Source organism: Desmodus rotundus, chromosome 6 (assembly GCF_022682495.2).
Source record: "Desmodus rotundus isolate HL8 chromosome 6, HLdesRot8A.1, whole genome shotgun sequence".
In the NCBI taxonomy this organism is placed as follows: Eukaryota; Metazoa; Chordata; class Mammalia; order Chiroptera; family Phyllostomidae; genus Desmodus; species Desmodus rotundus.
In genome coordinates, this window is record NC_071392.1 from 154,485,053 (window position 1) to 154,501,902 (window position 16,850).

Consider the following 16,850-nt stretch of genomic DNA (forward strand, 5'->3'; position numbering starts at 1 on the left):
CAAGTTCCATAGAAAAAAATTTTGTTATCTATTTTTCACCTTCCCCCAGCCTGGAGGTCGTCTGGAGTAAGAACAGCGCCGTTCCACCCTGGGTTCTCATGCTTCCGTCACTCACGTAACACCTGCTGATACGCTAGCGCACCCCAGCTCCTGACTGGGCTAGGCCCAGGGCTCGGACGAGTGACACGAAGCACACTGCGCGCAGGGGCACTGCCGCACTATCGGGCACACCGAGTCTGGAACTGGACACGCTCCAGACTTGTCTATTTGGTGAACTGATCCACACACTGACCCTGGGAGGAAATTCTTACTATTCCCATTTTTCAAACAAGGAAGGAGTTTCGTTTGCCTGAGCCCACAAAACCAGTGCTTGGCTGAGCTGGAAGTCACACCCAGCTCTTCCTGAGTCTAAGTCCTTGCTTTCCCCACTAAGCTATGCAGCGTCTACAAGAAGTATAGTCTTAGCCATTGAGGCAGTGAACACGGAACCTAAGAAGAACGGCGACAATGCCAGATAAAACCTAAGTGCCAAATGAGTGATTAAAAAGTCGGCACCGCCGGCCTCAGGGAGATGCAGGGCAGCAGGGCATGAGAGCAGAAGTGGCCACGCCCAGGGCACTGGAAGCCCTAACCTTCAGTGGTGGGTAGCGGGGATTTTCAGGATCCAAAGACAACAGAGTCTCTACTAACAGCAACTACAAGTATAAAGTCCTGATCCTTGAGGATTGGGACCAGAATAACTGTTTACACCTGAATTCGGGATATAGTTCAAAAGATCAGCTCTAAGAAGTTAGTTATCTGAGTAGGTAAAAGTGTCATTAGTTGCTTTGCCGAAGAAAAGAGGTAAGTCTCACCTTCTTCCATGACAAGCACTAAAACACCGGCTCTGCTGACAGCTAACAGACTGCATTTCCTCCCCTTGTGAAGGCAGTAGGCTTCTACGCTCTCGAATGCTAACACGCACTGGGCGTTACGTGCTGGGGACTACTACGCTCCTGTAACACTATGCTGCACACTTTAAGTATTTTATAGCTAATTTAAGCATCGCAACTCTGAAGCCGATTTACTGTCCTCATTTTATAGAAACGGAAATGGAAGATTGGAGATCCTGATACACATACACCTAGAAAGGGAAATATCTGACCATTTGTGGCACAGGCAGCCGTGAGAGAGGGCGGAGCGCCCATTTCCTGGGCCCAGCGGGTGCAGGGAGGTGCCACAGAGATGCAAGGAGCAAGGAAATGCTCCCCGGCCCACCTGCTACCTGGTCAGAGCTTCTGAGCCAGCAGCATCCCCACCAGTGAGTTTGTCAAGTGTCAAACCTCAGAGCACTTGCCCGAACCAAGTTACCCCACCGCACCTCTGCAGCGCTATCGGGGCAGGCTGGCTCACCAGTCAAACTGAACTCAGTGCCTGGAACCAGAGAAAGCGCATTTTCAGGTGTGACCGGGAAACTCAGCATGCCGAAGCACACAGGACAATGCTGACTTGGGAGGCAAGTGTGCTGGTAACAGGTCTTATTCGTGGCCAGTGACTCTCAGTTACGGCCACCGGGGTCGGGCTGCACCTCGTGGGGCTCAGAGTTGCTGGAGGATGTACGCCTCCCCATAAACCCCAAATATTCCACAGGTGCATGTGTAACATCTGTCTGTCTGTCTGTCTCCCCCCCCCCTCACACACACACACACAGAGAAACATACACCAGGTGTTATTTTTAAAATTCATTTAGCTGTTCTTAAGTTTTAAAACATCCACAACTATTCTTACAGTATTACTGAATCAGTAAGTAGTTCTGTTGTTCTATATTTCAATGAACAGAAAAAGCACATTTACCATCACATGGGAGTTTAAAAAATTTTTTTCTAAGAGGGAGTAGAGGGCTCCGCGTGTCAAGAAGAATCTCCCACGTGTTATGCTCCCCCTCTGTGCACCGTGTTCTCTAATCCTGGGTGACTTGGCTGTCCTCTACTGTACCCAAGGCCATTGAGTGGAGGGCGCTGGGGTGAGGCAGCACGGCCAGCCCATACCTGGGCAGACCGCACCGCCCTGCTCTCCACCTACAACCCTCACAATGACGGCCTGACACGGGCACCTCTCAAAAGGTCTGCAGGCAACAGCCCTTCCTTCTAAGTCAAGTGGGAGCTGAGAAATGGCTTAGCTTCTCGGCACTTAGAACGAGCCCAATTTTCTAATACACATATCTGAACTTTAAAAGAGGTTTGCCAAATAATCCTTGATGGATCATTACAGGAAGTCCCGCTCAGGGCTGTTTCAGATATTGTTAGGTTCCCTAATCCCCAAACAAGTCTTTTTGCTTCAAAACGCCAGGGAGGTGACGCTCACCCAGATCAGGGAGTGGACTGCGCTGCGGCACACCGCCCCCATCTACTTCGTAACCCCCTTCTCCGTTCCGAGGCCGCCCACAAAACAAAGCAGCACTTCCAGCTGGCTGCCGTCTGCCCAAAATACTAGGCACCGCCTTACTGGACGACCTCAACTCTCACTAGAACGCTTATAAGCCAGGTCTTTTTTAGAAAAGCTAGACCCTTAAGAATGGAAGGCAGCCCATTGTGGTAGAAAGCACCTCGGTCAATTTGCAGCTCTGGCAAGTGATTTGGACTGCTGGGGCTGCAGTTTGCTCCTCCGTAAAATCAAGGGAGAAAACCACACCTATTTCCTGACGCAGGTAAGTGCTTGTCGCAGTGCCGAATGGCAGCAGTGACTCTCCTCCGTGCCTGTGCAGGACACTGGCCAAGAGGAGTCGGCTCCGACCCAAAACCCTCCCCACCAAACGGCCAGGAGTGGCGTCTGGGTCAAGGTCTGGGTCTAGGCTGGTATTTAATGCCTGGAGCCCTGCGCCCCGCCCCCCAACCGCGCCCAAGAAGGGGGCTTAGCCCCCCAAGGTAACCCAACGACTGTCTAAACATCAGCAGCAGGCAGACAGGGCACACACAGGCACACCTGGTCAGTGATGCAGGTACCTGCCACTTCACCTGGACATCACGCCGTGTGGCTACTGCAGGGAGTACTTCGTGTTTCTGAGAACTTGTAAAATCCCCTTACCCTGTGCAAATTTTCAAAATACTGGGAAAGTGGCCACAATACACAGAGTATACAGCGGCATTTAAATTGGCAACAGAGTGAAAACAGATGTCTGAGTATGCAGGGATAACATTATTTTTAGAAGCCTAAACACAACTGGGTGGGTGGGCAAGTTCCAGCGTTCTCTGGTCGGGACAATGTTAATATCAAGTCTGCAAACCACAAAAAAGCTCCCCACTTTCCCCGAACAAAATGCGGTTTATTGAAAGGTGTGACAGGACACGCCACGATTTCGCCAGCGGTCCGTTCCAAGGACAGTGCTTCACAGGCTTTAACCCGTGAGGAGGAGGAGGACAAGGCCTGCTACACGGAAGGCCTGCCACCACTCTGAGACAGCAACAGAGACAGAGCCCTGTGCAGGACACCAGGACTCTGAAAGGCTGAGAGAACGCTTGGGGGCTTTGACAATTTGAGGACTACATTAAGTCTCTGGAGCAAAGTATCTGTTATTAGTAAGCTCACCATTAACAGTAACCCTGATGACGATGAATAATAATAACTAAGACAGAGTTGGTGAAGGAGACACAGCTGCTTCTTCTTTAGGAACGGGCCTCAGGTTTTCCAGGAATGCCTTCTCCGTTCAGAGGCACCCCAACCCCCACCCGGCACCCTCTGTGGAAAGAACACCCCTGAGAGAGAAACTTTTGCTCTCAGAAAGCTAAGAATTCTTATTTATTCTCCCCAGGCTTCACTTCTTACATCCTCCTTTCCTGAATCATAGGGGCTGGCCCACCAAGCCAGGTTCTCAACTTTTTCCTTAAAAATTAGCCAATTTCTGGTGGGTCAACATGGAAGGGCAAGGGCAAGGTCATCTACTCATGAGAACCAAACCTGGGAATGGCTAGAGGACAGAAGTCAGCACAAAAACTAGAGCTGTCAAGGAAGAGCAGAAGGAGAAAAGGAAAACAGGTGTTGCAAACTGGCATCCTTGCAAAGTACACAGGGGAAAAAAAGAGACACTGCAACTGTGTGTGCGCAACGGGGGGGGGGGGGGGGGGGCAAAATCCCCCTGACATTCAGGGTATAATGCTTCATTAAAGTCCTTTAGAACACCCCCTGTACTGTAACTGGACTAAAGCAAGGCCAACTAACCCATCTCAACTCATGCCCTTTTTACAACGAACAGTCAAGGACACTGAGTACTCTCGCACCTGGAGAAAGACGGCTTCACCTTGAATCTGTAGGTGTATAACAACACGCACCTTTCTCCTTCACTCCTTGAATTTTCCACTTTGAAAATGACAATACTGAGCCCACAGCTCGCCAGACCTCAGTTAAAATCCCATCTCTCCTTCGTAGAACTATGTAGCAAGTTCTAAAACTCTCTAGTCTCGGTTTCGGTTTCATCTTATTACAGAAGGGGATCTGTACCTTGTAGGAATTAAATGCAATCATCTTGTTACAAGTATAATAGTTACAAGTACTTTGCACTGAAGGTACTTGTAACTATTATATTCTGCTTATGGGGGTTTCACATCTGCCACATGGGCAAGAGCCAAGCCCCGGAGTCTCTCACTGGTTCAATCCATGGATCACTGACGAAACTCTCTACCTGTGTGTGTGTCCACCCTCAATAGAATTAAACATCCTCCCAAAACAGAGCTCTGTAAAGAGCAGAGGTACGAAGTGCAGAAGAATGTGAGGCGGATCACAGACTGTTACTCACCAGACTGTTTCTGCGGGATTCGGGGCAAGCTATTTAACTTTGTGGAGCCTCAGCTTCCTCAGCTTCCTCAGCTTTAGTAAGGACATGACCCACCTTTCACGGATGGTCCAGGGTGTTAAGTGAGAAAATGTATCATAAAGTGCTTAACAAAGTATCTAGCACAAGTAAACGCTCTGTACACAGTCCATTATTTTTACTATTATTCCTATTAGTGAATAGACCCAAGCATAAAACACCACCCCTTACCCTAAGAGATCCAGCCCACAAAAGTCCGGAGGGGACCCTTGTGGCCGACCGGCGGGTTTTCCAAACCACACCTTAGAAACCACTGGGCAGACCACCATGGCATGGAGGGTTTGTGTTGAACGCTGGGCAGACCACCGTGGCATGGAGGGTTTGTGTCGAACGCTGGGCAGACCACCGTGGCATGGAGGGTTTGTGTCCAACGCTGGGCAGACCACCGTGGCATGGAGGGTTTGTGTCGAATGGGGTTTTCCCCCGTAGCTCTATTTTCCCTCACATCTGCCTCCTCTGCTGACTTAAAAATATTAGTCCAGCCTGAGGAAACAGGTATGGTAGCTGGAGTCACATAATGTCACGCTGCAGAACATTAAGTTCATACAGTCGATCAGAACAGCACTCGTGGGGGTTAAATAAAGTACGCCGTGTCACCAAGCTGTCCGCCCGATCGCAGTTCTCCCAAATGCCTGTTCATTAGTGACTGGTTTTAAACATCATCCTTCTCACGATAAAGGGTTTACGAGACCGTTCGAGGAAACTTAGAGTCACTTTGGAAAGAACAATGGGGGGGGGCAGAAAGTTTCTATGATGGAGGAAGAAGCAGTGTCTCAGCGTAACTAACGGTCTAGGGTCATGAGCTACTCTCCCCTGAACACACACCGACCGAAGATTCGAATTAACACTCTGTCCCAGCTACTAACACTGCAGAAGCAATTTGTTCTAAGTGTCGCCAATGGATCAATTAATTCCGACCCTTTATGACTTGTCCAGCAGCAGTTTGAAATTATTTAAGCCTCCCTAAAAGGTTACTTTAATAGCTCATTTTGGGGAGCCGGGTACTTAAGACAAGGGTTTGTGCTTTAACTAATGATATTCCAGTCACACTCAGATTTACTGTTAACCAAATGACTCCATTAGTTCACATCTGCCTCAGAAAGGGGAGGGGGGACTCTCCAAAAAGCACGTGTTTCTCCATTAATGAATTTTGGCACAATAACTTTTATGTCTATCACCTGGGGGAGAGGATTACTTCACGTTTGGGAAACCGAGTGTAACTTTACGGGTGATGCAGCATTGCCCAGAGAAGGCTGCATTTCTCTGCCAAGGAGGAAACAGTGAAGTAGCCAGGACCGGCCAAGAACACGTGTGAAAGAGTTAATGAGAAGCGCCTGTGTGCGTCTTTCCTGGTTCAAGGAAAAGGGCTAGACAGTAAAACTGCACCAATTAGGACACAGGAGCAGTATCAAACAGCTCCAGTGGCCCCCGTCAAGTTTACAGAGCCTCCCTGGTCCGCTGCAGTTACACGCACTTCCCAAGTGGTCCAGACGCTCAGTGTGCTCTGTGAAACCCACTTAATTATTGCTCACAATCGTATTTGAGTCATTTCTATGAAAAAACACGGGAAACTTACAGAGGACACTGAGACTGTGCCTTCTCCAGTCGTTAGACGTGGCTCAAAAACATAAAACTGTTGCCTGAAACACTGGGCCTTGGACTTTGGGAATCTTATCAAATTAGAAGGAAAAGTTGGTTTGGGATCAAGGTTTTAATGATGGCAGCCCCGCAGACGCACTTCGTGACTGAGAAAAGTTAGGTCACTTTTTACAAGAAGACGTGATGTGTTCTGAATAGCTTCAGATTATTCACTGATGGTGACACATTTGCTCCAAGAGTTGAACTTGGAAAAAAAAAAATTACTTGTTCCGTGATTGCGGATCAACAGAACACCAAGGCAAGAGAAAACGTTGAGAATGAGACACAAAGAGGCCATGAAGAAGATAAATCGTAAAGTTACCTCTATATCCTGGATGATCTTTGGGTACAACGACCTATAAAATGAATTGGGAGGGCCGTCTGTAGGTCTGTTTTTAAACAGGTACTGGTCCCTGGCAAATGAAAACAAACAGCGGTTACGTTTTTGCACACAAAAGGGTGAATTCTGTTTGAACGCGGCGCTCACAAAGACGCTGAGTCTCCTGACTGCACGGACCTTTCACACGCGCCAGGTGAAAAGCAGGGCTTCTGAGTCGGAACTCACTGGACCGCAGTCCACTCCAACGTCCAGCTCTCTGACACAACCCTGCCCTCCTACTCACCGAGCACTCAACACACGACACCTGGCCTTTCCCTCCACAGTTTGATAGAAATTGCCACTGCGGCTCTGGGGAAAACCAACCCTAGCGCCATCCAACTCCCTCCGTGAAGGAGACGCAGCCCCGCCCTTGCCCCCACCGCTGCCAACGGGCTCCCACTGGGCCCCCACCCGTGGCTCTTCCTCTGTGCTGGCTGGGCCAGGTTTCTGGGGAGTACAGAGCTATAGAGCTGTGCTTAAGTTCACGGGTTTTCTCTAAAAAAATGGCAAGCTGCCTGCTGTGCCTCCCACTACCTTCAACCAGGAGCAACCAGGAATGACCACCGACAGGGAGATGGCACTGTGTGATTTTTCTCAGTCTCTTTTTTCCTATCTATCTCTTGGTGAAGCTATCATCACTTAAGGAAAACGTGAAAGAAAAAGCATGAATGCACAACTTTGAAAAGCCAAATCACTCAAACGATACAATACTTCCTAGCACTTAATAAATATAAAGAAAACATACATTTCAGAAGGAAACATTCTATCAGCTTTAACTCCACCCTTCCCTCAAACTCCTTTTCTGCTCATTTAAAATAGGCCAACGCATTTGGCAGGTATAACGGCTCTCTCGAGTCATCAAACTGACCCGGGGTCAAAGACACTTTGTGACCTAGGGAACAAGCAAGCCCGGTACTCACCACCCTCTTCTTTCCGAAAGCCCCTTCCACAGGGGGTCAGTGCGCACCATCCGCTCGATCAGCTTCTTCCACAGCATCCCTTCGGAGATCACCCGCTGCCATTCTTTGCACACCAGCTCTGCTGCACACAGAGACCTGGCGTCCAGGTAGGAAAGAATGTTCTCTGCTATGTGATCTAAGCCTTGCTCTGCAAAACAGAAAAGGCAATGACGGGATGGGGAGGGACACGGGCCTGCACCAGTCACCGTTCAGGAGGACAAGAGGAATACAGAAGTCCTGAACCAGGCCACATACTTGAGTGACATCAGTCGTTCTGCAGACACACGTGTGTCCATCAACGCACCCACTTCTTTTTCGTTCTGATTTTTTTAAGATAAAGCAACTCACGGCAGCAGTTACTGGGTGTGAAAGCTGATCCCAGACAATTCAGCATTTGTCAGCTATGACAATAAAGTAATTTTACGTAACTCAAATTTTTAAACCACTATGGGATAAGGACTTCCCAAACTTTACAGATGGGGCACAGAGAAGCCTGGTAACACACCGAACCCCAGAGCAGTACGGCCAAGACGGGGACTCTGGTCTCCTGCTCCCAAGTTTGTGTTCTGTCCCCTCTGATTTACCGTCTCTTGTAACAAACTGTCCTATCACTCCATGATCTGTGTGAATCACTCGGGGATATGGAGACAAAAAAGTGCTGACATCTTCAAAGCTCTAAGTCAGGTGTGCTCACATATAGTTTTGTCACTACTTCTTCATCTCCTTCTTGTGGAGGTCAAGTTCTCAAAAGCAAGAACCACGTGTCTACAAATTCTAGAACCTTAACAGGCTTATCCCATATGATGCGAGGGTCCCCTTACAGGCAGCCAAGAGTCAGCCTCTGCCCGCCATCCACAGCATAAGCTCACAACAGCCAGCCCCGGGCTCTGTGGCTCTAAGGAATAAAGCTCATCACCGGGTGTCTGCTGTGTGGTGGGAGGAACACTAAGCCTATAGGCAGAAGGGTCCAATCTCAAGTCTAGGTGCAACACGCAGAAGATCTGTGACCTGAAACGAACACGGAAACACCCTGCCCCTGGTTCCTTTCACCACGCACAAGGGGAGTTCACCAGTAACGGCGGTCCTTTCCCTCTGCCTGTAAAAATCAAACGAGTTTACAAAAAGATTTTAAAGACAACAAAGCACCGTGAGAGCTTAACCTCTGCTCACTTTTGGAAGAGGAACAGGAGCAGTATGGCAGCTCTGACTTGGCAGGGCGCACAGGTATGGCGCGAAACTTTCAGGACCTCGCTCTCCTCATCTGCATAAAGTGGGGACAGTACCCTCTGCCTGTGTGAAAATATCAAAATGAGACGAAATGCCTCACAAACTAAGGTTTTCTTCGACTCTACCGTGACTACATACACTGTTGACTGTGGTGCACGGGCCTCCCTGTACTGGTCCTCACCCTCCGGACTAGCTCCGACACTCAGGTTCTGACCCGGCAGTGAAGACCGCGCCGGGACCACGGTCTCTACTGGGACACAGCATCACAGTGCAGTTTAGGCAGCCTGAGCCTGTGCCGCCTTCCTCTGACACCCCTATCACAGCGGACTCCTAAGATGCAGCAAGTTAGAATCTCCCCTCCAAAACATCCATTAAAACAATCCTCCCGAGTCTGTATCGGATGGTTAGTTGAAGAGGTGGGGGTCAGCTTAGTGCAGGAGCTTATAGTTATTCTTACTCTAATTCCCCTTCAACGCCTCATCTGACAGCCATGTCAGCCTCCAGAGTTCTGATCCTGTCATCCCAGGGAGCGGGTGTTCCACACCAGACCTGCACGATGGGCAAGTGTAGTAAGTCTTCACCCCAAGTTGTGGGCAAACGTTACATGGGTCAGAACCAAGGACAGCACCCATGATTCCAGGAATTTCCCTCCAGGACACTCCTTGACCCGGAACGACAGAGACACCAGGCCTGTGGCCCTCCGGCTGCACTGCTGCCCATCCCTCTGTTCAGTGTCGGGGACATCTGGAGAAACTCTGTCCCACGAAGACACCCCCACCCCCACCTCAGTTCTCCGACACACTAGCGCAGTGACTTTGCCCGAACAAGAAGCGAGGTGGATGTGGTGTGGGCGTGTGTCCCCTGGTTGGGGCTTACTGCAGAAAGGCGGGACCACACGTTTTCTCTACAAGTCGGCTTTGGCTGCCTCGTGTCCCTTTTTAACACACACGACCCGTGTTCAAAACAGAAATGGGAGGTGCTACATAATGCACAGAGGCATTTACGCCCTCAAACCCCAGCTCTCAGAGACGACAAGTTTTCCCAGGCTGGGGACACCCTTCTGGCTTACACAAACCTACACAGTCTTCTCAGGTGCTAATTAACTTTTAATACTACATTTAGGAGTTCTGCTGGAGTGTAAGATCGCGTCTATCCACCAACACCCCCCCCCCCCCACCTCCTCCAGCTCTACAACCAGGCAATCTGCTCACCGGCCAGCTGCCTCAGGGTGCGGTCACGTGCAGCCACCAAGCGCAGCCCGCAGCCGTACAGGCACCATATCGGGCCTGCCCTCCGCCAGGTTTTCAATGCCCTCCAGTCTGGAAACCACACTGCAGGCGCTGGCGCTGTCCTGACCGGCGCTGTCCCCCACTCTGCTTGTTCCCAGGAGCTGGGTGTCTCCTAAGTACCTTCAGAGCTTTCTTGGACTAGTTTCTCTCCTTCCTGGTGTTAAAGCCGCCTTCTTAGTGGGAAAGAGCAAAAGGGGAGTGGAAATCTGCCACCTCCTGCCACAATCACTGCACACCCGGTCCCAAGGACACCATCCCGTCATTCTTCGTGCTGTTGCTCCAAGTACAGTTAATTTTCTGTGTTCGTTTCCCACTCTCCCAGATTACGTAGCCATTTCAGACAACGTTACATTATTCAGGGTTCTGCCTTCTTGGTACATTCTCTAAGGTTCGGGCTACCTTTTCGTGTATCTCCATGATGACGCGCCCCTTTCCTCCACCTTTCCGACCTTGTTTATTTCTAATCAGGGAAAGCCATGGATAATCAATCAATCGACCGCATGGGCTTCTCCCCGTGCCTCTCCATTTCTGGGGCCGACCAAGTATTAGTCGGAATTTCAGATTTCAGAACCTCTCAGCCTGCTTTAATCACGTTTTAGAGCCCTGCCCATGGGCCGATAAACTTGGGTCCTCTCTAAGTCTTCCTCCTGCCAGAGTACTTCTAGTACTGTCTTCTATCTTCTAGTCCCACACTTGATGTTAGAACACGCCACTTCGCAAGGTCTTCATTACTTCCCCGTCAACAACCAGTTCCCCACTGAGCCGTCTGCTCTCTGAGAGAGGAAGCGCACAGCAAGACCAGCAAGCGTCTGACGCTGCCTCCCCAGGCCGGAAGGGCTGCAACATCCCCACTGCCTGCGCAGCATCCCAATCTCCCACCTGGCAGGGTGCTCTGTGCGCTGGTTCTCAGAAGCCTGTACATTGTGGATGAATCACTCCGGGTTACTGATTTTAAAAGCCGGCAAGAACAACGGCAACAAAAACAGAGTCCCCAGACATCCTCCCGATCTACTCCTGAGTGAGCATCTTTAGAGGGGAGGCCAGGGATGTGCGGTGAAGAAGTGCCAGCAGGCAATTCTGGTACACGGGAGCTGCTGCCTCTCAGCACTGGCACCCCTTTCGTCCTCTGTGACTCTGCCTCCTCCGCCGGGGAGCTCACCCCTGGGCCATCAATGAGTTTCTGCAGGAGGAAACATCTTACTCACACACACTCCCTCCTCTCAGAGGCCATCACTCCCGTTCAGCAACATTCCAGTGAGATTTAATTCCTTTGGGTAACACTTTAAATTCACTGCATCCTTCTAGGAGGCAGCCTGCTTTAGTCTCTTGCAAATGCACTGGCTGCAGGCTCAGATAACCTGGGCTGGAACAAATCAGCTCTCCCGTTGGGACCTCGGTCTTCCAGACCTCGGTCTTCCGTATAACAGGTACGGTATTAATCACTCGCAATGGATTACCTCCTATCATCTGCCCACTCACCCCTTGAGGGAGGCCTCTCAATAGCCTCAGTTTAGAGAAGGAACTTCCTAAGCTGGGAGAGGAACTAACACGGGGAGGTTACCTAGGAGCCAGATACACAGCAGGTCCTGCCAGTGACCCCTCCCTCAGTCCCCAGTCCCCTAAGGCTGATACTGTTGATCTAGGAAGCTAAGTAAGCAGTGTTCCTGGTCCTTCCCTGGTATTTTCTGAGAGAAAATATGACACACCTCCTCCAGCAAAGTGCTAAGCCCCCTCTAACATCTTGGGCATAAGTCTCAGATTCCATAAGTGTCTGAGGACTAGCGCTCACACAAACTCTGCCTGAGCGCCTACGAGCAGCTGCCCCCGGACGCTCTGCAGACCTTGTGACGCTGTTTCAAGCCTATTCGGGATGAAGAAGTCACTGAATAAGGTGGTCCGTCTGCCTGGGTTAAATCGTGCTCTGAGGTGTTCACACTAAGCATCCTCTTAAGTACCAGCCCCTGGCTCTCACTTGCTCTGTCGAGCGAGACTCCCCATCTCCCACCACCACCCCTCCCCAAGGCAGCAAGAGGACGCTCTGCACCGTGGCCTCGGGAAGTAAGGCAGAACCCTGCACTCACGGTGCTGAAGAAGGGCTGCTGGAGCTAATTATAGGCACCAGATGAAGGTCTGGAAACATTTCAACAATAAATTAAAACAATTAAAAGGCACGAATTTCAAAGCTCAATATGTAAATAACACTATATCAAAATGAAACTCAAATGTGTAATGTCAGGTCGATGCCCTTGACTGCAGCTGACTCTAACACAGCTGCTTAGATCAGACAATTACAGCAACTTTTACTGTTTCAGAGCCGCATTTCAAAGAGTAGCCGCAAAGAAGCTTCCTTCCCCACCCACCCCTGCTGTCCCTTCCCCCTCCCAGTGGCAGAGATCTGTGCAGTTGTAAAATCTGCAGTGAGAACCCAAACAAAACAAAATGCAGTTGCTGACAGCAGTCTGTCAGTGCGGGCCTTGAACTTGGAATATATTGACCTCAGGAACCAGAGAGAAGTGAAGTGACATGATGCTTGGGTCACAAAGTCCAACATTTTGTTGTGCCAACAAAGTGCCACACACACCCACCTCTATGATGTCAGGATGAATCAATTCGGAAATCAGTGGGTGAATAATAACAACTTCCTGGCAATAAATCTTATTACCTCTGGAGAAGCAGGTGTTTCCTGTCTCTCTGGGCTTCCCCCCACCCCCAAGCTGCCATCCTCAGAATACCCACCACATGCCAGGCATATTATATAAATTCTTTAATCTTCACAATATCCCTTGAAGTCTTCTTCTTATTATTATTCCCACAAAAATAAGGAAACAGAGGGTCTGAAAAGTGGCCTCCAGACCTGCTCTGTGCCCGGGGCTCACGTTGAGGGGTTGTCTAAATCCAGTGAGCACCCCGTGCCCCTGGGCTGTGCTGGGTCTCGGCCCTGCATCCAGCCTGAAGCCTTAGCTTTCCTCTGCTTCTCCTGCGGCCCCAAGACCTCTGATCTAGTCCCCGTCACAGTTCTAGTCCGTAACGATTTATCACCCTTACTTAGGGATAAAACAAACGAACGAACCACAGCCAAGAAGTGCAATGTTTCAAAATTCTTAATTGCTTAAGACACCTCATCAAATGGATCATCAACGCTTATCATCCTTTTTGAAGCACAGTCTGCCTCTACTTCAAATGGCACAAATTTCCCCTTTAACAACCGTCCTTACAAACCACAAACTTAGCCTGCAGAAATTGACATTGCAGACTAAACATTTACCACAATTTTTAGAAAACCGTATCATAATTATCACTTTCTCCACTGAACCAAAAGGAGCCAGAGACCACAAACATTTTTCCATTCTCCCAATACTGACAGGTATGCTATTCACCATAAGCACCAAAAAGGCAAAACTGTGGACAATTTTTATAGAATTAATGGTTTTTACAACCAAAAGAGGCCTTGAGTTGACTGTCCCTTTCAGCAGAGGAAGAATTCAAACTCAAGGTCATCCACCGTAAAAGTTCAACACCAAAGCAGAACAGTGACTAGGAGCTGCTCCGCACACGGCTACGTCCAAGTGTGAGCATGCACGTGACCTGTTTCTCCCCCGGTGCTGTTGCGTCCGGGTCTGGGTTAGAAACTAACGCCAGGTTTAATGCAAGTCTACGGACACCAACTAACACAATCCACTTGGCCAGCTTGTCCCCAGCCATTAGAGTCCCGTGCATGATATACACTGACAAATGTATGTATGTTCAGATCAAATCCTGTTAAAACAAATAGCATTTTAACAAAAATATTTCCACGTCCCAGCCAATGGTCCATTCCTTTCATGTAATACTTAATGCCACAAAATTCCACTTTAACAGAGATACGGACAGTACCTTTAAATTCGCTGCAATGAAAGCTGGACTGTATGTGATTATACTAACCATATTTATATACATAACACATGTCCGTCTGTTCTGTCTCTTCTCCAAGACTGTACACTCCCCAAGAAAAGGGGGTTGCCTCTGAACAGCACTCTACAAATGAAGAGAACAACAGTGCCACCTCGTGGATATTCTGTAAACACCAGGTGAGTTCCCTGGCACTGAAATATTTGAGAAGCAAAATACAGGGGAAAATAGAATAAGACCCAACCAGTAAAAACCAAGCAACAACAACAAAAATCGATAAACGGATCTGCTTAAGAAAAATGGAGGCATAGCTTCATTTAGTTAAACGCACTTACGAAGAACAAGTACAACCACCAGTTTTAAAAACTACCCTGACTTTTCTGGGTGAGCTGCAGCCTGAGGCGGTAGAAAGGCCTGGACGACGGGGCTCCGAGTGCGGGCGCTGCACACCCGGAAGACCTGTATCCCACGCGCTCACCTTGCTTAACTCCACCTCCAGCTCTCCAAGTCCCTCCCTCTCACAACTACAAATAAATACTGCGGAACTGTGTCGTAAACCACGTGTTCTACACTTCAGGCCGATGTGAGGAATCTCCTGGAGTAATCTCACCTATAAGCAAACGATTTCCGCCTTTGCACGCATTTTTGAACCAGCCTGCGCAGTTGCCACGGCACTCAAGATGCAAGACCTTGGGTGTCTCACCCACGTTCTCCGATCCTTGGCTCCCTAGTCTACAAATGAGAAAGAGGACTAGGTGATGGCTCAGATTCTTTGTGGCTATGAAATACTACGATTCTTGAAAGAGAGGGATCGTATTTTGCTTTCCTAGAAATACTAATGAACGAAATGGGGCAAACAGTGCTGTATTTCAGCACAAAAACAACAACAGAGTCAAAATAATCCAAGCCACCTCTCAACATCCTTAAGCACTGCCCTGGTAGCAAGTAAACTTACAAGTACGGGAGGCGGGATCAGAAATCTGGAGCTGGCCTGTCAAGCTGCGGCCCCAGGGTCTGGTCTGAGACCTCAGCCCAGGCCCCGTTTGCTGTGGAAGCACCTAGAACATGGAGCCCTGCTGCACTGAGGATCCCACAGGGGCTGAGTGAGGCGCTGCCCACTGAGCAGCCGCTCAGAAGCTCCGATGGGGGCAGAAGTGGTGGCAAGGGCCCCGGTTCTTCCCCAGCTATTTCGAGGCCGAGCCTGGCATGGCAGGTATAAGCGCCAGACTGCACCGGCCCTGGTAGGGACACCGTTCTGCCAGTATTCTCTTCAGGAACGAAATCCTTCTAGCTTTCCTAATCAGATATAAATTAAAAAATTTTAAAAAACCCCAGAAAGATGACAGAAAGAGATGGAAACAGAAAAAAAGAGAAAAGAATGAGTAAGTGGTAGACCATCAAAGGGGGTGAACAGGCAGCGCACAGGACTCTCAGAGCAGGGAAACCCTCTGCAGGGTACTGTAAAGGCAGAAACACATCATTACACATTTGCCAAAACCCACCTCATCAGAACACCCGAGTGAACCCCGAGGTCAGTACGGACTGTGGGTGACAAGGACGTGCCAGTGTAGGTCCACGTATGGCAGCGAATGTGCCGGGATGGTACGGGGTGCTGACAGTAGGGAAGGCGGGAGTGACAATACGGGGACTTTCTGCACCTGAAACGATTCTATCAGGTAGTCCATTTAAAAATAACCCAAAGTAGACTTGACCAGAGGCCTGAGGGCGGGGAGCACGCGCTCAGGGAAGCAAGGCACCGAGGAAGGGCGCAGACTAAGTTTTGGAATGAGCACACGCTGTCAGTTTCCCCGGTAGGTTTCCGCCATCCCTGCCTCACTTCAGACACCAATGACCGCCCGAAACTTCCCAAGCACAAGGAGGAGAGGGAAAATGCTTCCATATTTTTAAAAAATTAGTTATAAAGGCAAAATGCAGAATGTACACAGACTACATAAAAAAACAGCTTGGCAATCCCAGTCAAACAGATTAAAAACGCAGCATTGACCAAAGGCCCACACCCTCAGTCGGAGAACCCCCTCCATCTCCCAGACAGATGCTCAGTCAGAGCCGGTCCTCCAGTGCCGCTCATGAAAACACCGTGTGGGTCCCAGACAGCTGCCTGGCTCTGTCCCCGTCCACTGCTCTCACAGATTCCTAGTCAGGGCCACCCAGGCCCTTGGGCTGGGCGTCCCTCCGCCGCTGGGCCTTTGGAAAGCGGAGCCGCGTTACCTGGTAAAGCGGTAATGAAGTCCCGCTGCAACATGGGCTTCAGGTAGGAGTTAATGTGTCCATGCTGGTAGTGACACATCCGGGAAATGAGGTGCTCCACGAACTCCACTTGATCGGACTCGGACCACTGGTCGAAGTACTTAATACACAAGTCCTTCTCTTTCTGATAGTTTCCTTCTGATGGCCTCTTCCTGGAGACGATCACAGATGATGTTCCATTACTGATCTATTTTAGGAAAACAAAAAACTAATTAGTCTGACAAGCAAAAAAAGCTCATGTGCTATTTCATTAGAAACATTTTTCACTCTGTGTATTTAATTTTAAAATGCCAGTTTTACCCTAAAGCCACTCATTCCTTTATTAATTCATTCAAGAAGTAATTAAAAATGTATTCAGA

General features: G+C 49.4%; 1 protein-coding gene across 5 annotated transcripts in view; it reads right to left on the bottom strand.

Annotated features, from left to right (window-relative positions):
• FBXW11 (F-box and WD repeat domain containing 11) overlaps nt 1-16,850 on the bottom strand; it is a 103,564-nt gene that overhangs the window by 21,777 nt on the left and 64,937 nt on the right. For all 5 annotated transcript variants that reach the window (XM_053927106.2, XM_053927105.2, XM_053927108.2 and 2 more), the window contains 3 exons: nt 16,453-16,678; nt 7,781-7,967; nt 6,804-6,894 (listed from right to left, as the gene is read on the bottom strand). In XM_053927106.2, the coding sequence (XP_053783081.1) occupies nt 6,804-6,894; nt 7,781-7,967; nt 16,453-16,678 (504 nt within the window). The remainder of the gene's footprint in view (nt 1-6,803; nt 6,895-7,780; nt 7,968-16,452; nt 16,679-16,850) is intronic.